Source organism: Podarcis tiliguerta (assembly GCF_965153285.1).
Source record: "Podarcis tiliguerta genome assembly, chromosome: 9".
Lineage (NCBI taxonomy): Eukaryota > Metazoa > Chordata > Lepidosauria > Squamata > Lacertidae > Podarcis > Podarcis tiliguerta.
Genome location: NC_139542.1, coordinates 5,884,814 through 5,908,719, shown reverse-complemented (window position 1 = coordinate 5,908,719; position 23,906 = coordinate 5,884,814). Strand labels below are relative to the sequence as shown.

The window sequence follows — 23,906 nt, the reverse complement described above, 5'->3', positions numbered from 1 at the left end:
ACTGCCTGTTTATATCTTCCTTAACTTATTAATTTGAGGCTGTTCCAGACTTTTAAGTGTAATTTAATAGCTTTTGCCGTCTTTGTTTGCTGTGTTTTCCTGGTGCGTTAAGATTTAATTGTGGCTTTTATTGTGAAATTGGCATTATGATGCGAACCACTTTAAGAGGACTATATACAGATGCCTGTATAAATACCTAAATAAATAAACAAATTCTCAATTTAATTAATTATTCAAGGGCAAAATCATTTTCTCGTTGGGTCAAACAACACGGCCATTGACTCCCATTCGGTCTCCAATAGTGGCTCGCCATATGCCATGCTCCATTTTCACCTGCGCTTCACTGTTGAAACCCCCACCGGGGTTTAGTTTTGCAAGGGATATTTCATGCTGCCTTGAAGGCAGTACAGCGGGCACTTTGTGTGTTCAAGCGTTGCTATTTAAATTCTCTGTAATGCACAAAGTCTTTGTTTCCAGGAGGAGATGCTTCTAGCCCAGGTATTTTAAGGAAAGCCTGTTCTCCTGTATCTGTCTGTGGTAATTTTCTGAAATGTTCCTCTGGTTGCTTGGAGAGCAAGCATTTTTGTTTGTCGTGCCCTTCTCACTGAAATCTCTCTCCTGAGAGGCTTGCCTGGCACCTACATGGCTTGCCTCCAAACCGAAGCAAATGCCATTTTATTCTCCAAGATATCTTCTCTCACACACACATACACACAACACGGTCCTTTTGGGAAATCTGGGTTTTCCTGCTGCTTCAAAGTTCTGTTTCTTAGCATTCAAAGCCTTCCAGAAAATAAAATTGCCAGCCAGGTGTTCTAATTTAGTTGCCATATTCTTAGAGCATTACATCTTCCCTGTCTGAATTTTTATTTCAACTGAAAAACTCATCATCTGTTTCTTTACAGGAACTTGAAGAACCTTTATGGGATCCAAATGCCTGATGGATGGATGATGTGCCTAAGATAATTAAGGTAAATAGAAGAATTAATTTAATATTTAGAGCTTTTTGCCAAAAATGCAAGACCTGTACATTTTGTCGCGTTCAACTGTTTGTCCTTGTTTTTATCTTTTTAAGTTATGTATGGTGTAATCACCTTTTTATTATTAACTTTTATTCCTTACCTGTTTTAAGTCTTATGTGTTCAGTTCATCCATATGTTTTATCTTATGTCTGTGACCAAAATAAAATTTGATACAGATACTTCCCCCCCCCCCCACGTTTCACCCAGATATTTCATTTGGTTATTAATTTTCGAGTACAAACAAAATGTTGTCTGCTCTAGTTCAATAGCATTTGCTTCTGCAGGTGTAGTGGTCTTCCTTTTACAGTCATACCTCCGGTGACAGACGCTTCAGGTTGCACGTTTTCGGGATATGGATGCGCCGAAACCCGAAAGTACCGGAACAGGTTACTTCTGGGTTTCGGTGCATGCGCAGAAGCACTAAATCGTGCTTTGTGCATGCATAGAAGCGCCGAATCGCAGCCTGCACAGACACGGCACTGCGGGTTGTGGACGCTGCGGGTTACGAACATGCCTCCCGCACGGATCAAGTTCGTAACCCGAGCATCCACTGTACAGTGGTACCTTGGGTTACAGACGCTTCAGGTTACAGACTCCACTAACCCAGAAATAGTACCTCGGGTTAAGAACTTTGCTTCAGGGTGAGAACAGAAATCATGTGGCGGCAGCGCGGCGGCAGCAGGAGGCCCTATTAGCTAAAGTGGTACCTCAGGTTAAGAACAGTTTCAGGTTAAGAACGGACGTCCAGAACGAATTAAGTTCTTAACCCGAGGTACCACTGTATATTTTTACTGTCCTGTACCTTCTGCTGGCTCCCCCTGGATGGGGGCGAGCAAGGATGCTAACAGGATTTCTTGGTCCCTGGTACACTATTTGTGGGTTGGAGCCCTCTTAAAACCCCTCTTCCGCAAACTAAGGAGGCGTTGATTTAGGCTTCCAGGCCTTCATTGGTTTTTAGACACTGAGCAAAGAGACTATAGAATTAGTTTAATCGAAAGGCATACAGGCTTTATCCTTTTCATAGGCTCTTTTTTAAAAAGTAGGAGTTTGACCCCTTTATACCTGCTAAGATGGCTATCTTTTGAAGTGATGGAGTTGTTGAAATAAGCTTTCTTCAAGCTATTTGAGTCACCTTGTTGAGTTAACTTGTCCATTAGCTTTCTGTTTGTTCTAGCTGGCAAAATGAATTACATCAATTTGAAGAACATGATTTGGACTGTGAAATTTTGTAGAGGGAAAGGGTCACATACAGATGTTTTCTAACTAACATTTATTACAGTTTATTCTGTTCCTGATTGATCATGACGGTATGCAAAATAGAGCAAATTGTGGTTGTTTGCTTTCCTGCCCAATACTTACGTGCTGTCGACTTGATTTTTAAATCAACTTTTGAAAAGTTATGTTTGTGTAGTTTTTGACATAATATTAGATTTGCTTGTGGGCAGGAAGTAGCTTCCCTGAATTTTTCACTTGGGAGACCCCATTTCAGAAGACCCACTCAATTTATTCTTCCAAGTGGCCTCTCTTAAGGGAGAAAAATGTGAAACTTTCAGTACATTCTCCTGTTTTTAAATGTACATGGACATTTTCTATCCTCTCAATGTGTGTATACGCACTCCCTGTCACACATTCACAAATACCTGGTCAGGAACTGAATTCTACCAGTATAGAGGGAGTGCATGTTGGAGAGAGGGAGGAGGAAAGCACACGTGGCCTTTCTTGGACCAGCTGTTCTCTCCTAGGGTCTCCCAGGGAGCTCCTTCCTGTGAGTTTCCTTACTTTTTTGGCACTTTAGGCTGATTTTCTCCTGCAAGGGTAATTCAGAGCTTCTCCCCCTCCCAGCCCATTTCCTCAGTTTCAGCCCCAGAGAAATCTGTTACGACACCTGCTTTGCTTATTCCTATTTCCTCTGCTGCAACTCAACTTTATCCACCATTTGCTTCTGAGTGTGGCTGGGAGTAGGCAGTTGTTTGTGTGGAAAAGTGGTCAAGTCAAGATTCGTCTTAATAATTTCTTTTAGGATTCTATTGTTATGAGTTTGTGGGATGTGAGACACCCTAAATTCCTGGGCCTATTTAAAGTTAGATTTTAATCGAGGTTTGGGCAGTTAAACAGTGCCAAACACTGAACCCCTGGATTAAGTTTATTTTAGCAAGATAGGCCAGCCTGGTAGTAGCTATCATCAAGAAAGCTATCCCATCAGGAAAGCCATTAAGAAGGCAAGGCTGCACCAAACAGTATAGTGGGTGGAGATCCTCCTCCAGCTGTGTGTTAGTGGGCAGAGACAAAATTTCAATTTGAATGAAGTAAGCTGGAGAGAAATTGTTCCAGTCTGTTAGTGGTGGCAGGCAGGAAGGGGGGGTGGGTAGAGCACAAGGCAGGCTGCCGGGGGTGGGGTGCAGTATACAAGGTGGGCTGACTATGACAGGATGTAGGAGACAGAGAGCATGGCTAATTTCTATTTTGAGCCCAAGATTACTGCCCCTATGGAAGATCTGTTGGGGGTATAATGCTAGGAGCTCCTCTGTTGAGGCTCAGGCTGTATATATGTGCAAATAAACCATATATCATAAAGACGTCATAGTCTCCACTGTGCCTCATTGTCGAAAAGGAACCACAGCCCCTGGGTAAGCACACCTGAACCCCTGGAATCTCATATCTGTCAGAGATTGGGGTGGCCTGTAACAATACGTTCCACGATGCCACAAAATTTCACACCAGCTATCTAGTTGTATATTAAAATCACATATGCATTGAAGTGACCCGACATAGGATTTCTGTTTCAAACAATATCATTGTGGAGTGGGTTCAAATGATCAGCCAAATGAAGATAACACTATCAATGGGTCTTATCCATGCCTCTGAATACCATTTGGTTTTTTTAATATAAAAACAAACAAACAGGGAGTTGCCTTATGTCTTATTGATGCTAAAGGTCCTGCAGGATCACCAGATTTCCTTTCTCTCCCCAGGAAGATGGGGGAATGCAGGATCCCATTTTTGTGTGGATTCTGCTGCAGATTTAACATAAGTGCAGGTTAACTATCTTATACTTACTTGTCTGTAATAAAGTATGTAATAATTAATGATGAAAACATAAAAAAAACCACCCAAGCAAGTAGCCCCTGTTTCACCCATAATTGAGAGAGGTAGGAATAAAATTCTGGCCGAGTGGTGTTTATTCACAGCAGCCCTTTTTAACAGTTTGTTCACGTAGAAAGAGAATCTAAAACTCTACATTTTCTGTTGGAAATTTAGTGCTGTAGAGTTCTGCAGTAAATGAAGTAAATATTGACTTGCAGGCACATAGGTCCAGTATAATGTTCCTCTTTGGCTTGTTATAAAGTGTTCTCTGCACCTTTGCCAGATTCAGTTGGCTTTTCCCAAGAGTGCAAGCAGTTATGCCAAATTAAGCAGATTCTGGTCATCATCATTAATTGCCTTTGTCTTCACTCCTGGGGGACTTCTATTTTAGGAGCTGCTAATTTATAGCTGGCCTTCTCAACTTAAAGGGGAGAGAGGAGAACTCAGGAAAAAAAGGTTGACTGCCTGGAAGGCTGGTTGGAGAGCTCTTAAGGAGGAATTTCCCCTCTTAACTGTTTCTGTGGAGGAATCTTACATACTTCAGAGTTCCATCTTTCTCTCATGCTTTTTTTTGGCACTTGCCTGGGCTTACTTTTAGCCATAAAATCCGTTCAAGAAATTCTGTGCTTAGTCAACTGGTTCACGTTGCTTTGACTTGAGTCTCTACGTCTGTGCAGTTGCTTGCATTCTTAGGCCGTTTTCTTGAGCATGGAAATGCCTTTTCAGTTAGATAGTATTTGTATAAAATATATATATAGTTCTATCTGTATCTATGTGCTCCTTTAGGACATCGGGCAGGATAGATATAAATATAATAAATAAAAATTAGTTTGCTAGTGCCCTAATCAAGCTAGGGTTGGTGCACAGAAGCTTACTGCTTTAAATTCTGTTTTCCATTTATATTATTACCGAATAGTGCTATCCCTATAAAATAAAATACCATTTTGTTCTGATTACAAGGCATTGCAAATTAAGCACAGGCATACTGGCATTGTCTTCAGTTCCAAAATTCTACAAATTTTAGCTAATTCACACAAAGATTTGTCTCCCATGATGTATCCCCCTCCTGAACCTGTTTTCCACCCATGTGATCTTTTCCCTTTTCCACCCCATTCAGATGCCTCACAGGTGACAGATTGTGCTGTTGCTGATGCTGCTCTTGTTGCCATGCTGCTAAAAAGTCCAGCCAATATCTGGTGCAATATTACCTTGCAAACCCATAATACCAGCAAAATACATTTTATGATGTGCTGGGTATTCCCGGTGTAAAAAACCGGACCCCATGTGCCCGTGCTACAGTTTATCTTAGAAGGAGTTTCTCTGGCACATGCTTGGGTGGGAGCAGAATTCTCCCCATTACGAGTTTTCCAGATTGCTGCTTGCTCATAATAGCCATCGCAGACATTTGTGTTCACAATGGGAGCTGCTAAGGCAGGGCTTTTCTAGTTGTGCCATGTGCCTCGTTCTGCTTTGCTCTTAGCTGCCAAGCTTTTATCTTCCCTCTATTGTCAATCAGTTGGCAAGAGTGGCCTCCCCTAAGCAAACTTGGCGGGGGTTGGAGAGATCATCCTACACTTCCAGGCCATCTTGAATGCCTTTCCGGTTCTGTGATCACGTATAGTCTGAAGGCTTTGTTAATGGGTCAAAGTTGCTATAAGATGGTGAGCAATGCAAACAATGTAAAAAAAAAAAAGGCACCTTTTCCTAAAGTGGCTTTTAGTTGGGGGAAGACACAACCATGGGGTGGGGACTCTTCCAGTGACATAGTTGAAGAAAATCTGGGTTAATGGGGCAGTAATAGTACCAAAGCTCATATTTTGCTTTGGGCAGTCAAGAGATGTGTAGATAATCCTGGTGTATATTTAGTTCATTCACATTTCTCCATAGAAATCAACTTTTCTCTCAGCTCTCACTTCCTCTTACCTTTTTGCCTCTTTTGGTGCCTAATTCTCACTATTGCCAGAATGTACTGTATATTCACTTAGTGATTGTCCGGTTTTTTTTTTACAAATTTCACTAAACCAGATACTTTTCCTGATTTGGGGGGGAATATGGACGTGCAGAGTAAATCCTAATAAATCCTGTGAGGCAACTGTTGACTAAAAGTGGCCTACCAGCAAGTCTTGGCTAAAATGAAACCTTTTCCAAGGTTGTACAGTGGTACCTTGGTTGTCGAACAGGTTGGCTCCCAAACAAATCGGCTCCCGAATGCCGCAAACCCAGAAGTAAGTGTTCCGGTTTGTGAACGTTTTTTGGAAGCCAAACGGCTGATGCAGCTTCCGATTGAATGCAGGAAGCTCCTGCAGCCAATCGGAAGCTGCGCCTTGGTTTTTGAATGGTTTCAGGAGCCGAATGGACCCCTGGAACGGATTAAGTTCAACAACCAAGGTACCACTGTATTAGATTTGACTTTTTTTGTTCATTTTTAGCACTGTGAATATATTTTAGTATGAATGTGCGATTTGGGAGTGCCAATCTGATGGCCATATCTTCCAGCGATGGAAATGACTGTGATCTGATTATGCAGATTCCCTATAATCATTTCATTGTTACAGTGTTTCCATGTGAATATTGTCCTCCATTGTACTTGTTATGAAGGATGGATTGGCCATCCTTGGGACTAGCCTAATGACTAGTTTCCCAGTAAACAGCATATCATTCTTAGATATATGAGAGGGGCCAAAGTTGCTATTTTATGAGGAGGTTGAGGAGGAAATGGCCCATAGCCGAGTGGTAGAGGATGTGCAAGATGTTGCTGATCGCCGAAGAATTGATGCTTTTGAATTATGGTGCTGGAGGAGACTCTTGAGAGTCCCATGGACTGCAAGAAGATCAAACCTCTCCATTCTGAAGGAAGTCAGCCCTGAGTGCTCACTGGAAGGACAGATCCTGAAGCTGAGGCTCCAATATTTTGGCCACCACATGAGAAGAGAAGACTCCCTGGAAAAGACCCTGATGTTGGGAAAGATGGAGGGCACAAGGAGAAGGGGACGACAAAGGACGGGATGGTTGGACAGTGTTCTCGAAGCTACAAACATGAGTCTGACCAAACTGCGGGAGGCAGCGGAAGACAGGAGTGCCTGGCGTGCTCTGGTCCATGGGGTCACGAAGAGTTGGACACAACAACAACAAAAGAGGATGTGCACAGTCCCAGAATCAGTCATTTGCATCAAATGTGTAAAATGTGAAAAAGAGACGTAAGGTATCCTTAAAACTCTCATCTGTATGCATTAGATGTGCTGTCCAGTCACCATCAGCAATAATATATGTATTGCTGTTTAATAAGGAAGCCTGTCTCTCATTTGTGTTTTACATGTTTGAGGCAGCTGTTTATACCATAGTGGAATAATATATTTTGAAGAATGCGAAGCTGTTCTTCTGCATCGGAGAGAATGCAAGGTCTTTTGACCGCACTTCATCTTGTTGACCGTAAAGTATATATACATGGGTTTGGGGTTCTAATTTGAAGCACCAGTTTTCAGCTCTCCTGTGTATTGAGAAGCACAGCTAGCTGTGGTTTGATAACAAAAAGCACAAACTTTTCCAGTAAAGAAACATTCTCCTGTAACTGTTGAAGTTGTGGTTTTCAAGGAGCATAATCTGGGATAAGAAGAGTTAAGCCTGTTGGTAATAGCTCCTTCTCAAACTGGGTCATTTGGCGTTCCCCTCTCCCTCTTCCTTGTACACTTGCTGTGGCATAAAAGGCCCTTTCATGAGTTTTATTGACTCTCTCGTGACTGCCAGACTGCCACAGGCACATTGTGAAGAATAAAGGCCCTCTCCTGATACACATCCCCTGGGCCTGTTCATGCTTGCCTGGCCTCCACTCCCAGTCTGGAATGGAGCGAGTGCAAAAGTACAAAACTATGCTAGATTTATGCCCATTTTTAAGCCATTAGAAATGGTCTGTTGCAGGCTGGACGGTGTGGGCAAGAAGTTACCAAGGTTGACTCTTACAGGCCCCATCCTTAGGCAGAATGCCTGTGTACCATGGATTGGTTCAAGGTTAAGCACAGTGGCACAGACAAACTGATTCCCAAGAACATCCTAGATGTCTCCATTATTTCTAGTGTAACACTGCACTGCCCTCCTTGGGTCAATGGCAGTAGCCACAGGTTTGATGCCAGCTGAACAGAATAGCAACTATGCAGCACTAAGCCAAGAATTTTGTCCCAAAGTATATGGTCTGAAGGCACACAAGACCACCACTTCGCTGAAGCTATGGAGCTCTTGAGTCTGGTCAGGGTCTAGATGAGTGACCCCCCTGGAAACCACTTAAAAGCTACCACTTTCACCTGGGGTGTGTGTGTGTGTGTGTGTGTACGTACACACACACACACACACACACACACACACGCTGCATTGGGTTCCATGATGTAAGAATGGCTGGCTGGATATAAACCTAATAATCTACTACTATATCTTTCTGTGGGAAACTTCAAATATCTAAATGCATTTTTAATAACAAACAAACAAATAAATGTAAATAAATATAGTGATACTGGAACATGTTCAAGGTTTTAACTTTTTAAGGTTTCACTTAGGAAATGTACGTGTGTGGTTGTCTGACTTGCATTTCAGGGCAGGGAGATGTAAACGATTTCCTTTTCTTCCAGCAGTGCTTTACAGAGGAAGGCCTTTATCCACAATGCTCTCTGCTGGGCATTTCTCCACCAGTTGCTTAGCAAAATGTTAATGTTATTTAAAAGCTTCACATTTTTCAACGCGTTCAGTAAATGTTTCCCTCCTATTTGATTTATTTGGCTGATTTTCAGCTGTGCATTTTATATGGATCATTGGTGTGTTGTCCTCTTGTACTGTTATCTGACAACTGACATTGGAAGCTATATTTGATGTTCTGTTATAATTTATTTTTTCAAGTAAATGTTTCCGTCTGCCTCTGTAATTCTGGTTTCCTTTCAGCTGCTCTCTACTGGAGGTCTCAGATTGATAAATTCTTCAGCATGCTCTGGAAACTGATGGGAGATTTAACAGATGTAGCTCTCTGCTTTAGTGGAAAGGTGATGAGGAAGGTCCTTTCTTGACAAACATAAGTTGAGTTTTACTTTTAGCTGGGGGAGTTGACGGTGTTCTCAGCCTGTATTTTACAGGGTGCATCAACTGACCACTGAAACTGTCTGGTAGGCTGAATTGGAATTGGAAGGAAAATCCTCCTCCAGTTTTAGGCTAGTTACCTTCCCCCATCTCAATAAACATGGCTGGGGAAATGTTTCAAATTCCTACACGCCCGTATAGGTTTTTGAAGCCTGCATCAAAGTTAGGCACTCTGCGGCAGTGATGTCTACAACTGGTTGTTTAAAAGGTAAACTGGCATTCCTCATCAGTGGGAATTCCACAAGAGATTCCAGACACCACATTGTCCACAGCACTGGCACTCTTTCCCATGATTTATTGCACAGCTGGAGTTCTGGAAAGAAACCTGTGAGATCTTGCCATTACCTTCACTGGGGCTAGACTTCAAAAGATTGTTCAAACTAGCCCATGTTTAGGTCTTGCTATTTATTCCTCTATTTTTAATATACTTAGATCCTGCTCTTCTTTGGAAAACTCTGAGCTGCCTTCTTGCGCTCCTGGTGGCCTCCCATCCCAAGTATTCATTACATTCCTACCTGCTTTGATTCAACACTCGTGTAGCTTTCGATCTGTGTTTTATGAATATATGCCTCTAGGAACATTGCCACAGTTCTTTCTTCTTTTAAAATAATGATTAGAAAACTCAGGTAGTGCAGATCTACAAATGGATATTAGCTGCTGTAGTTCCATCACAGAGTTATGTATACACAAGGCATAGTTAAAATATGGAATGATGACAGGATGATGACTACCAACTTGGATAGCTTTAAAAGAGAATTATGGCTTGCCGATCAGAAGGTTGGCGGTTCGAATCCCCACTACTGGGTGAACTCCCGTTGCTCAATCCCAGCTCCTGCCAACCTAGCAGTTCGAAAGCACGTCAAAAGTGCAAGTAGGTAAATAGGTACCGCTCCGGTGAGAAGGTAAATGGCGTTTCCGTTCACTGCTCTGGTTTTGTCAGAAGCGGCGTAGTCATGCTGGCCACATGACCCGGAAAAACTGTCTGCGGACAAACGTTGGCTCCCTCGGTCAGTAAAGCAAGATGAGCGCCGCAACCCCAGAATCATTCACGACTGGACTTAACTTTTAGGGTCCTTTACCTTTGCTTTTTAAAGGTTACTAGCTGGGATGACTATGCTCTGCTTCCACTGTGAGAGGCAGTACTCCCCTGTTGTACCACTTATTGGAAACCACATGTTGGGAGAGGATCGTTGTACTCAGGCCCTGCTTATGGGCTTCCTGTAAGAGCAGGATGATGGGCTAGATATGCTTTTGGTTTGTTCGGGACAGCTATTCTTGATTTTTATAAAAGATTTATATACCACACTTTCATAAGAAATATACCAGGGTGGAATACAACATGTAATAGAGCAATAATAACATTGGTAAAAGCATCAGTAATATGTCAGTGAAAAGTGGTGGTTTTAAATAAAATTAATTAATGGCACATGGGCATAAATGTACCAGTCAGGGCCAGGTGCTTGGGGATGGCTGTCATCTTCAGCCTCCATTCTGCAAAACCCAGTGCAGTGAATGCACCTTGGATAAAATCTGGCTGTTCTTCTGTTAAGAACTGGACAGCTAATAGGTTATAAGCCCACTGGGTAGGAACTTGCTCCGGCAGGTGCTACGTGTAGTGCAGTGTTGACTCTAAATACACAAGTGTATCTGATGACATGTGGGCAGCAGACCTGAGCCTGAGTTCTGGAACCGCTGGAAGGTTTAGAGGGCAGCCAAAAGAATGCGGAATGTGAAATGCGCCGGTGGTTAACCCTACATGAGAGAGATTGCAGTTGGTTGGTTGGCATCCGTCTGTTTCTGGAGACCACGGAGGAGTGCGCCTGTGAGGAGTGAAGCCAAGCTGTTGGAAGGTTACAGCACTTGCTGTGGCTGTAGAGACCGATACAGGAGGGACATGTTTTGTTGCATCTGGGACAGATGGAGGCATCTGGTTGCGCAGCTGCAGGTGCTCCATGGTGTTTCTTCTCTCTTGTTCTCCTGCCTCCTCCTCTGATCGCTGCTGTGGATGCAAGACCTGACCGTCTCCAGGTATTTGCAGCCATCTGCAAGGGATTCTCTCAAGCAGGGTTGATGTTGGCAGCCTTCATATCACATGTGCATACAGTGGTGCCTCGCAAGACGAAATTAATCCATTCCGCGAGTCTCTTCGTCTTGCGGTTTTTTCGTCTTGCGAAGCACGGCTATTAGCGGCTTAGCGGCTATTAACGGCTTAGCGGCTATTAACGCCTTAGCGGCTTTAAGAAAAAGGAAAAAAACTCGCAAGAACTCGCAAGATGTTTCGTCTTGCAAAGCAAGCCCATAGGGAAATTCGTCTTGCGGAGCGACTCAAAAAACGGAAAACTCTTTCGTCTAGCGAGTTTTTCGTCTTCTGAGGCATTCGTCTTGCGGGGTACCACTGTATATCTTTGTAACACAGAGTTGGTCTGGGCTTGGTGCCTGAAGCCAGCTCCCCACAGAGCAGATCCTTAGGGTTCCTGCCATCAGTAGCCAGTGGTAATACGGTGGTACCTCGGGTTAAGAACTTAATTCGTTCTGGAGGTCTGTTCTTAACCTGAAACTGTTCTTATCCTGGGGTACCACTTTAGCTAATGGGGCCTCCTGCTGCCTCCATGCGATTTCTGTTCTCATCCTTAAGCAAAGTTCTTAACCTGAGGTACTATTTCTGGGTTAGCGGAGTCTGTAACCTGAAGCGTCTGTAACCCGAGGTACCACTGTAATGCAAGTAGTTACTCCAGCTGCTTTGAACTTAGGGATTTAACATAGCCGTAGCTCTCAGCTGAAAAGTCTACTCCTGTGACGGAAGGTGGGGGGCATTTTAATATCTGGAGCTGTCCCTTTAATCTCCACCTGTGTTCTATATCCTAAAACTTCCTGAACTTTTAACCTGGCTGGTTTTTAGCCTGGCTCTGTTCCTGAACTTGCTAACTCATTAAGTGTTTGATGTCTGGTTTTTCTGATGAGAGCTGGAACTGCTCCATTGTGCATTCAGAACCCTGCTGGAAGTGACAGTGCCTTGCTGCAGGTGTCTGCCTTGTGTGCTGTTATCTTGAGAGGGGACCCCTGGGGTCAAGTGCTGGCACTCGTTCCCTTTTAATCATGCCATCTCATACATGGCACTGAATTATGCCGCTTCCAAGCTGGGCCGGAATCTGCTGCTTCTAGCAGCCCTCAGCCTTCTTTTGCCAGCTTCAGATTCTGCTGGTTTCCAGCCCCTCCCTTTAAGTCTGCAGCAGACATTTATTTCTATTAATCAGTACTCTCTGAGCAGGTCAGAGCCAAAATTCCCAGTTGTAAACACCATCATGAAACTACTGATTAAGGGAGGAAGTGCTGTGGTTATGAATTATGGGCAGTAGCTTTTCCAAGCGCAGTTGCCTTTCGTTTACGTCAACCCATAGGTTTGCAAAAACCACTGTCAAGTGTTGACATCTGATTACGAGGGTTGATTCTCACTGAAAACCTGGCTGTAGCAGCTTATATACACAACTAAAAATGTCTCTTTATGTGTTGGCTTGTAGGTGGCTAACCTTTTTTGGGCCAAACACCATACATCATTCTGGGTATGACTTTTCTGTAAAAATGGGTCTGATTTTTTATCTCTAAAAATAAATCTTGGAGGGGAGGCTACAAAAGACTTTTTGGACTCAGAGTACCACAGCAGGGTATCCCTGAGAGGGGTGTGTGTGTGTCTTTACACACACACACATTTCTCTATATTGAATATATGAAAGAAATCCCCAAAAATGAACAGTTAGAACATAAAGCTAAGCAGGGGTCAGCAAACTTTTTCAGCAGGGGGCCGGTCCACTGTCCCTCAGACCTTGGGGGGGTGGACGGACTATATTTTGAAGGGGGAAAAATGAACGAATTCCTATGCCCCACAAATCACCCAGAGATGCATTTTAAATAAAAGCACACATTCTACTCATGTAAAAACACCAGGCAGGCCCCACAAATAACCCAGAGATGCATTTTAAATAAAAGGACACATTCTACTCATGTAAAAACACACTGATTCCCGGACTGTCCGTGGGCCGGATTGAGAAGGCAATTGGGCCAGATCTGGCTCCTGGGCTTTAGTTTGCCTACCCATGGCTAAAACAATAATAATTATTTATAAATTTGCCTGGTCTGTCCACATAATTATGTTTACTGTGTGCCATTTATGCCTTCTTTTCCCACACACCCTATAGAATGAAGAACTGTCTCTATTACCTGTTCCACAAGAATGCGTAGTCGACTTACATAGGTTTAACTTTGTTGTTGCTTAGTCATTTAGTCGTGTCCGATTCTTCGTGACCCCATGGACCAGAGCACGCCAGGCACTTCTGTCTTACACTGTCTCCCGCAGTTTGGTCAGACTCATGTTTGTAGCTTTGAGAACACTGTCCAACCATCTCGTCCTCTGCCGTCCCCTTCTCCTTGTGCCCTCAATCTTTCCCAACATCAGGGTCTTTTCCAGGGAGTCTTCTCTTCTCATGAGGTGGCCAAAGTATTGGAGCCTCAGCTTCAGGATCTGTCCTTCCAGTGAGCACTCAGGGCTAATTTCCTTAAGAATGGATGCGTTTGATCTTCTTGCAGTCTATGGGACTCTCAAGAGTCTCCTCCAGCACCATAATTCAAAAGCATCCATTCTTCGCCGATCAGCCTTCTTTATGGTCCAGCTCTCACTTCCATACATCACTACTGGGAAAACCATGGCTTTAACTATACAGACCTTTGTTTGCAACGTGATCTCTGCTTTTTGAGATGCTGTCTAGGTTTGCCATCGCCTTTCTCCCAAGGAGCAGGCGTCTTTTAATTTCATGACTGCTGTCACCATCTGCAGTGATCATGGAGCCCAAGAAAATAAAATCTCTCACTGCCTCCATTTCTTCCCCTTCTATTTGCCAGGAGGTGATGGGACCAGTGGCCATGATCTTCGTTTTTTTGATGTTGAGCTTCAGACCATATTTTGCGCTCTCCTCTTTCACCCTCATTAAAAGGTTCTTTAATTCCTCCTTAGGAGTTAATTAGGAAGGTTTAACTTAGGTGATTTCAATTTTGCACTCTTAACAGCCAAATGGCCAGCTGAAATTGCACAAATTAAACACGTAGAAGGCAGTGATCTTAAAAGCTCTTCCTGTGCAGGGTTTTCCTGGCATGGAAAGAGCTTTGAAGCTTTTCTGCCTTGCTTAGGAGGTAAGACCTGTTTGGTGCACCACCTCTGGAAGGTAAGATTGCTTGTGGTTCCAATGGGTTGTTTTGACTATACACAATATCAGCCTTATGTGCTATCCCAGGAACATAACACCCACGCAAGATGCGAGTCGGCTGCATAGTGTTCGTTCTTTTGGTTCTTCTGTTCCAATGTAAACTGAATAAAATTAAACCTTCCTGAGTAGAACACACCCTATTTTATTTGGTCCCTATGCAGACAAGCCTTTTGTGTCAGATTATCTGACATACGTAGGAACTAAAGCTTCTTGTACCATGTTTCTACTGTGACTCCTTCAAGATGTTTCCAAAAGTGAGCAGCCACCGTTCTCTTTGCCATGAGCAGGAAGTTAAAATGGACAAATGGGGGGGGGGTATTGGGGACCTACAAAAAATGCATGTGAGGGCTGGATACAGCCCACAGGCAAACAACCCATTACAGAGGTTGCCTTCACAAAATTAAAGCGCAACACAATCTGACCTCTTTTCATTCCCTTGGATACAACCTCATGTGTGTCTTCTGAAAGGCAAACAAGGCCAGAATATAGCCTGCTGGCTTCCTTTCGGATTCTGTGCTGGTCACATACTAGATCAATACTTAGTGTCTTATCTAGAATTTTTTAGAAGCAGAATATCTATTACATATGCACCTTAATGTTAGTTTGTGTAAATGACAATCCAATAACGTGTGGTCCATGTGTTCTTTTTGTTATTATGTTATATTCATGGTGTCGCTGTTGAAAAAACAATAAAATGCATGTATCCTACTTTGCCCTTGCAGACATTTATATGATTTAGCAGTGTACACATATTAAACGCTATAAAAATTAAATATTTTCCCTACAACTCTTACACTGTAATTTTACTGATGGCAAATCAGTAAAATATGTAGAGAGTATCTCTGTCTCAAAGAGTGTGTAGAGAAGAAAGTAAGAAAGTTAAAGGATAATAAGGGAATTTTCTTAACACATTTAAGTCCTGATGGTTCTTTCTAGATGGGTTCTCAAGTCCTTAGTTAAAAGCCCTCCTCTCTACTCCATCTCAAAAGTTGGCTCCAAGCACTTTGTGTCTTAGATAAAGAATCAAGAAGAAAACGGAAGTCATCTCATGATTTCCTAGGCCAGAAAGGAAGTTCTCTGGCACACAAAGATCCTTTCTTTAAATGAAAGCTTCTGCCTTCAATCTTCCAGCTCTGCCTTCTTAATAGAAAAAAACAGTTTACTGGAAGAGGGAGAAACCAACTCACTTTGGACACAAGCCAGCCCCTGTCACCCACAGTTAGCAGGGTGAAAAGGCTTGTGTAAACCAATCAGAGAGAATGATGCCATTCTAAGCTCTGCTTACACATCCTTGTAGTTTCAAGCATTCTTTTAACCATTTAGACTTGTTAATAGCTCATAAGAATGAAAAGTGTGGAGGGAAATTAGGAGGCATTCCTGATCACAAAGAATTCTGTATGGACATGAACATCCAACCGAACCTTTAGGACCCGTAAACACATAAGAGAGCCAGTGTGGTGTAGTGGTTAAGAGCGGTAGTCACGTAATCTGGGTAGCCGGGTTCGCGTCTCCGCTCCTCCACATGCAGCTGCTGGGTGACCTTGGGCCAGTCACAGTCTCTCAGCCCCACTCACCTCACAGAGTGTTTGTTGTGGGGGAGGAAGGGAAAGGAGAATGTTAGCCGCTTTGAGACTCCTTAAAGGGAGTGAAAGGCGGGATATCAAATCCAAACTCTTCTTCTTCTTCTTCTTCTATAAGGAAGGGGGCACTGGGGACAAGCATGCCAACGCCACCACCGCTGTCATTTTCAAAATTATTTCCATGATGATGGGGTCGCTTCCCCCACATGTGTCTTTGGAACACCTGAAGAGAGGGCTGAGGAAGAGTGGAGATGGAAATGGGTGCAGCAGAATACAATGGAGAAGCAGGAAAGATGGGAATGCTGACGGGACTTTGCTATGTAAGTGAGTCTTGAGAGGGAATGTCTGTTTGCAAACATAAACAAGCAGCATAACTGAAGGCATAAAGGTAGAATACTATTACAGGCCACCCCAATCTCTGAGCAGTGTGAAGTGCCAGGGGACTTGGCACTTAACCCAGGCACTTGTCTTTTCTTTGGAATGAGTCACAGCAGGGGCTATGGTGTCTTTATGACATATGGTTTTATTCACACATGTATACAACCTGAGTGTAGAATTGAAGGGGTACAGGTACATGTCTTTTTCCCCCCTCAAAAATTTTATTGATTTTTTTATTGATTTGGTACCTCAGGTTAAGTACTTAATTCGTTCCGGAGGTCTGTACTTAACCTGAAACTGTTCTTAACCTGAAGCACCACTTTAGCTAATGGGGCCTCCTGCTGCTGCCGCACGGCCGGAGCACGATTTCTGTACTCATCCTGAAACAAAGTTCTTAACCTGAAGCACTATTTCTGGGTTAGCGGAGTCAGTAACCTGAAGCGTATGTAACCTGAAGTGTATGTAACCCGAGGTACCACTGTATAACAAATAAAACATCCAAAACAGACTACAATACTACAAGAAAAAGAAAAAAGAAAAACACATTTTTGTTCTTATATTCATTTTAAATTCCATTACTACGTGACTTCCTCGAATCCCCCCAAATGAATTTCATTATGTTCCCTTGTAACAGTTCTCCCAAACATCTTTCTATTACAATCAGTTCCTTCCATTTACTATCTTCATCTCTTTTCTTATTGTCTTAAATCCATCTTACTATACAACATTCATATTATAATCCTAGGCCTGTTTAATACTTTCAAGTATCTTCTTAATTATCTTATATTACAGTATTTGGCTAAATATTCTTTAAATTTCATCTGATCTTCTTGGAATTCCTCCTCTTTCTGTTCGCGGATTCTTCCAAGTCAGGTCAGCCAGCTCCCCAAACTCCAACATCTTCATTCGCCATTCTTCTACCGTTGGTATTTCTTGAGAGGTACATGTCTTTTTTTGCTGCTGTGCTACCGGGTGAGTCCGGTGCTTTGCCCAGTAGCACGGTAGCAAAAGATACATCTTCAAGAGAAGCCAGCTTCTGCCATAAGCGCAGCAGCAACCTCGCCAAACAGGTAGGCAGCATTGCCTTGAGCCTTGGCTTCAAACAGCAGCCAGCATGGTTCAGAGTTTCTTTGTAGCAGCCTGCTCCAGTCAGCCCACCTGGCTTCTGTGCCCCTCCATCTTTCCAAAAACCCTTGCCAAACCTCCCCTCCCCTTCCGCTTGCATCATTGCGCCCTGTAACCCTGGCAACCTCCCCCTCTGTGCCCAGCAGTGTCTTCTGTTTTAACTGCCCATTTCAGCCTTTGTTTCTTAATGGTTTATCTCCCCGCTAGCCATGTCAGGCTGGCATGGCTTGTTATCCCGCAGTGTTTGGCACTGTTTTAGTCAAACCTTTAACAAGTTCAGGAATCATGGGTGGATTGCAGCCACAGACTCTGGTCCCCAAAACCTGTAGCAATACAGATGACTCCATAGGCCAGCAGTTATTTCAGACTCTCCAACCTCAAGGAATCTTTTCCGCTTCCACTTGTTTCCTTAGGAATGCCAGTGTGTTCTGAGATGTATTTTTTTGCACCAGCTAAGTTAATGCAAAACCTTTGCATGCCATGTTGCGTATGTGCATTGCAGGAAAGATAGGAAGCTTGACATTCCCTCCCACCCCAGAATTCTCATTGAGAAACTCATCATAATAAATAATAATAATAATAATAATAATAATAATAATAATAATAATAATTTATTATTTATTATTTATACCCCGCCCATAGTTTGAAAACCACTGCTGTAGGTATTAAGGGTGAAACAGACTTCTGATGTTGCACTTGTTTATTTGAATTACATAGCAAAGTCCGGCTTTTGATAAGTATTCTATCTAATTGGTAACCTTAATAATATGTGCTGTTTCCTTCAATAGGTAAAAGTGCTGATTGATTCCGTTGATGTTAATAGCAAATCCTCTGGCTGTCAGCCGGTAACGGAATAGTTACTTTGGGTTCCACAGAAGGTTCCCATGAGTTTGTGCTTTTTATGGCTTTCTAAAAGGCACCCTGTTTAAAGTGGTGCTGGGCATTTTAACCTCTTTCTCATCATATGATGTTTTTTCATTTCCTCCCAGTTTCAATGGGCAGCATTGTCCAAACCTGCCTTGTTTTCTGTTTTTGTCCATTTCTCCTCCTCTCCCCCGAACTGTAAGCCGCGGTTTCAGTCCTGAAAGGGAGAAAGTTCTTGGAGATTTTGAATGTGTGTGTCTTTGTCATCTGAGGAACAGTCTAATCATTCCATAAACACTGGCACGGCTGCCCTTCTCCAAGCAGAGAGACAGACTTTAGAAAAGAGCCTTGAAGTTTTCTCCCATGGAAACCTCAACGTGCTCGGTTGGTTTGGCTTTTAGCATTTAAAGCCCTGAAACAACTTGAAGCCAGGTTACCCAAGACTGTGCTTCTCAAGCTATCTGATTGCTGGACTGGCAATTTACACACACACACACACACACACACACACACACACTATGCCAGGGACCAGTACCATATTTTGTTCCTGAAGTGCCCCATCCAGCTTGGGCTGTGGGGTTGCTCGGATCCAGCAGCTGATGGTTCATTGACTGGCACTGGTCCATGGGATGCTACATTGAGTAGCACTGATCTAAGACATATATAATAAATAATAATAATAATAATAATAATTTATTTATATCCCACCCTCCCCAGCCAAAGCCGGGCTCAGAGCGGCCAACAACAACAAAAGTAACACAACATTCTAAAATCAATTCATTTTAAAATCAATTCAAAATCAAATTAATGGCAACCATTGGGCTAGAGTTCTGTGAGGATTACCAGAGGAGGGGGTCAGACTGTGCCTTGGCCAAAGGCCTGGTGGAACAGCTCTGTCTTGCAGGCCCTGTGGAAAGATGTCAAGTCCCACAGGGCCCTAGTCTCTTGGGACAGAGCATTCCACCAGATCTCTTCCAGGCAACTGTACTCCTTCGACTGGGCACTGCCAATAGTGCTTCGTTTCACCACTGCTATGGTCTGTTGATTCAGAATTGAAGGGGGGCAAATGCAAACATAAAAGCTGAAAGGGACTGGGTCTAACCAGGCTTTAGAGCAGTGTCACAGAGGTTAATCATAATCATAATCATAATTTTATTTACACCCCACCCATCTGAGTGGGTTTCCCCAGCCACTCTAGGTGGCTTACAGCCTATATAAAACATTGTGTGTGTGTGTGTGTGTGTGTGTGTGTGTGTGTATATATATATATATATATATATATATATATATATAATTGTAGTTATATTTAATTATTTCAGTTATGAATCTCTTCCCATTAGACATCCAAAAAGAATTTACAGTGGGTAGAATTCAACATTGTTTTATGGTGAGTGTCCCATCAGCGGAAGCATTGTAGCTTGGCAGGCAGAACAATCACCCTTCCTTCCCCACCCACAAAACTTTTGGGGGTTCTCCTGAAACCCCAAGCTAATTTGGAGGGGAGAGGAGTGAAGCCTAATTGGTCAAGCGGAAGCCTCCATACAAGGCTTGTGCTGCCTGGATTTATTAGGTGAATCCCGCCCAATGTAATAAAAGCATATATAAAACAGTTAAATATATACAAACAGTTGCATATATAAAACATTTCTAAAAACATGACTATATGTATAAAAATAGCTTGGAACAGCAGCAGCACATGTATAAAAACAATTCAAATCCAATACAGCTACCAGCTGGGTCAGCAGTTGAGCACAGAGGGGAGTTGATGGGGACCCTGATTATCAAAGAGTACCAAACTAACCTCAATCTTCAAATCATTGCTTGCAGAAAAACTCATTTATGAGGCTAATTGTATTCTATTGGTATCCTGCACTGCCATGTAATCCATACACCACATACAGTGGTACCCCGCAAGACGAATGCCTCGGAAGACGAAAGACTCGCTAGACGAAAGGGTTTTTCGTTTTCTGAGGTGCTTCGCAAGACGGATTTTCCTAAGGGCTTGCTTCGCTAGACGAAACAGCCCTGCCTCTCCTGTCATGACGACGGTCACTGCACACATGCACGCTCGCTTCCCCGCTCCTCCGGCTCCCTCCCACCTTCCGGCTGCCGACTCCTCCGGCTCCCTCCCACCTTCCGGCTGATGGCCGACCTTCTGGCTGCCTTGCGCCGCTGCCCACCGCCCTTGCGCGCTCCTCTGAGAGAGCTGTTGCTGCCAGCAGCCAGCGTTGCAGCCGGAGTCGCGCTCCTGAGCCCCGCTGCCCTCCAGCAGCCACGTCCAGCTGTGGCCACAAGGCGCGGGTGAGTCCGAGGTACCGGCTGTGGCAGCTGTCCTGCTTCTCCCCACCCCTCCCCGCCATTGTGCTTCGCAAGACGAAAAAACTCGCTCAACGAAAAAACTCGCGGAACGAATTAATTTCGTCTTGCGAGGCACCACTGTATTTCACTTTAGGTGCTACTCACTTTCGGCCTATGTTTAGAATGCATCAATATCTGTACACATGTTTTGTGGTTCCTTCAAGTCCTCTCATCTTAAAAAAATGAATTTAGAAATAGTACTGTGCATCAGCAAAAATATAACTATGATTCTCTGATTTTGCGAGACAGGAGAGAATACCTTCTTTAATACAGAGTGATTTGACACCACAAGTCAAGTTCTATGTTCATTCAGTATTCAGAGTAGGATAGTTTTATAAATCATTTGTGTAAGAGCAGGCAGTCTGTGGGAAGTGATTGTACCCTACCCTCAAGAGCTCAGTCCATGGATCCTGGTTTGCTGGTCCTTTCTGTATCCTCCTCTTGGTTTTATTTTTATTAACAAAATCAATTTATCTCTCACTTGACAGAAGACCTCTTAGTAGTTTAACAAGGAGCCATCTAAAACATTCATTAAAACTACTGATAAAAGCAAACATTAAAAACAAGCTAACATAAAATCTTTAAGTATGACCAGCAATTTAAAAACAATGATACATAATAAAGTTACATATCAAAATTGTTTGTCTTGGTAAGCTGAAGCCATAGGAACCAACTTTTCGGGGTTAAAGACCCCCCTAAATATTTGAGGGGCCTGGGCCCACCCAAAGTTGATAGGCATTGCCATTCTAATGGTGTGCGTGCACCACATCATGTGATCAATAATGCAGGGTGTGGCTTACCTGCCCCCCCCCCCATATTTTATTCAAGTTGGCACCCCTGGCAGAAAACAATGGGAACTGGGGTCAGCTTTGCCACTAGTCAGATCTTGGCATACAATTAACAGGCAGCAAATTATCCATTATTTGGTTTATCGATTATATTTCCAGCATCCCTGGGTGTCCCATATGGATCTTCTAGCTCAAATATTAAAATTGTTTTGCTTTAGTCCACCTGTGACTTGACCTGATCTTATTACTGATTTCCCAGTATCATCATAGCAGTTACATTATATATATATAGAGAGAGAGAGTGTGTGTGTGTTGCTATGGTAACAAAACTAAGATTACCTAGGCACTGATGTTCGTCGCTGAGTTAAATGGAAACTTCCTCCCGTTATGCAGACATGTTCAGGATAGATCTGTAGAGCCACTATTAAGTATCATTTGACTTAAAAGCAAATGTCTTCTAATATGAGCAGTCATTTGTATTGCAGTTTGCAAAATGAGCACAGTGCTTTTATTTTAAATGCTGTGATTTAAATATACATTAGCATGTTGGGGACCACCCATTCAGGTTGGGGAGGAAGTATACCATGGCAAAGAGTGATATTTTATTCCTCTTTTCTCTGTGATTTTCTTTTGACTGAAGCGGGGGGTTCTTGGACCTTAAACTGCTGAGGGACCTTGTCTTGTCTTCTCTTTATGGCTTCAGGGCTGTGGATGGTTTGGTGGGCTTGCTCCCTTTCTTGGTACGGACCACTGGCAATGGTTTTGGATCCCATCATCAAAGTACAGTGAGTGAGGCTCAGGTTCCCCATCTATGGGGAACACCTGAAGGTTTTAGAACAGGGTTAGCAGACATGGTGCCTTTCAGATGATGTTGAACTACAAGTCCTATCATCCCTGACCATTGGTTATATGTTTTGGGCCTGATGGGAGTTGTAGTTCATCAATATCTAGATCGCACCATATTGGCTACCCCTGCATTATGATATCTTAACAGCTTTCCCCTGCCAACCATGAAATAATTCTGCAGTTCAAGCTGTCAGAGGCTTTAGGAGGTTGTATGCACAATGTCCTTTATTCAGGGTGTGAGCTGACAGATTTTAACAGTTGGGTTACATTGGCTGTATTGTGTTTCTGTTTCTTTCCCAGCAAGGAGAGAAAACGTGCCCTTTTATTTTTCTGAATTCTGTTGGCGTAGGAGAGCTTTCTAATTAAAACCCACAACATGTAGCACAACCTCCTGCCCATGCATATTAAAGCAAGCCATTTGTGATACACCAACAGTCCGAAAGCACAAATGAGGATGTCTGTTCCGGTTTTACAAACACTTCCCTGCCTGGTCACCTGGAGGCAATTCTTACTTGCCGCAGGCAAGTGGCTGTTTAGAAAATGAGTGTAAATGTGCAGGTGGTTGGTAACTAAATCTTGGGTTAGCTACAGGTGCAGATGTTCATAGCCATTGGTGGTCTGTCTATTCAGAAAGCTCTTTGTATTTAAAATGAAACACAAGCCAGCATAGGTTTCAACCTTGTGTATACATGCAAAATGTCCGGAAATATTGGGAGGTAATTTGTATGTTTTCTCCTAGTTTTGGTTATTTCGAAGAGCTGGAGAGTGCCGTGATGACTCATCCTTTCTGTTTAACTACAGAAAGTGGGTCAGGGGAGTTAAAGGATGATTATTGGCAACACATCAAAGGCTAGCTCTAAGCCACAGAGACCCAAGTGGGACTTTGGCACCAATCCATTTCAGTGCACAGAAAAATACACTAAAGGATTAACAATAAAACATTTCTTTTTTGCAGAGTCCCATGTGTTGGGAGAGGCAGGAGAAACTTGTGCTTTGTCTTGAGAGAGGCTAGGCGAAAGAAACCCCTGCCTATTCAATTTATACAGAGATTTATATCTCATTTCCCTCTCCAACTGGAAGTACTAGCTCACAAAATCAAACCTACATTAGCAATAAGTAATATCAAATACAGAACAAAGAATTGAAGTAAAACATATTAAAAAAATGAAATCCCGGCACCTAAAGTACTGGCATTTAGCTGGCTGCTTAAAACATATCTGTTCCACCCAGACTTTCTCTGAGGAATGATCCATGTTGATGCAGTAAACTGATCTGTTGATTTATAATGTATTCTGCATTTGTTTTATTGATGGAATTCTCTTGTTGGCTTTATATTGTTAGTCACCATGATATTTTTGTGCTAATGAAGGTGGTATTGAAACTCTGGTAAATAAATAAATATCAATACAGTAACGAACAGCAGCTGGAACTGTGTCCAGAAATGAATTGGCAAGCAATGCAGTGTGCTTGTTTCCTGATGTGTTAGAAAGG

At 42.9% G+C, this 23,906-nt stretch overlaps 1 protein-coding gene across 4 annotated transcripts in view; it reads left to right on the top strand.

The window, feature by feature from the left end:
* The first annotated feature begins 905 nt into the window (after nucleotides 1–905).
* Nucleotides 906–23,906, top strand: part of PTPRA (protein tyrosine phosphatase receptor type A) — a 78,930-nt gene continuing 55,929 nt past the window's right edge. For all 4 annotated transcript variants that reach the window (XR_014501818.1, XM_083398329.1, XM_083398328.1 and 1 more), the window contains exon 1: nucleotides 906–971. Coding sequence is in view for 3 of the 4 variants with exons in the window: in XM_083398329.1 (XP_083254455.1) it covers nucleotides 945–971 (27 nt within the window). In the remaining variant the exon portion in view is untranslated. The remainder of the gene's footprint in view (nucleotides 972–23,906) is intronic.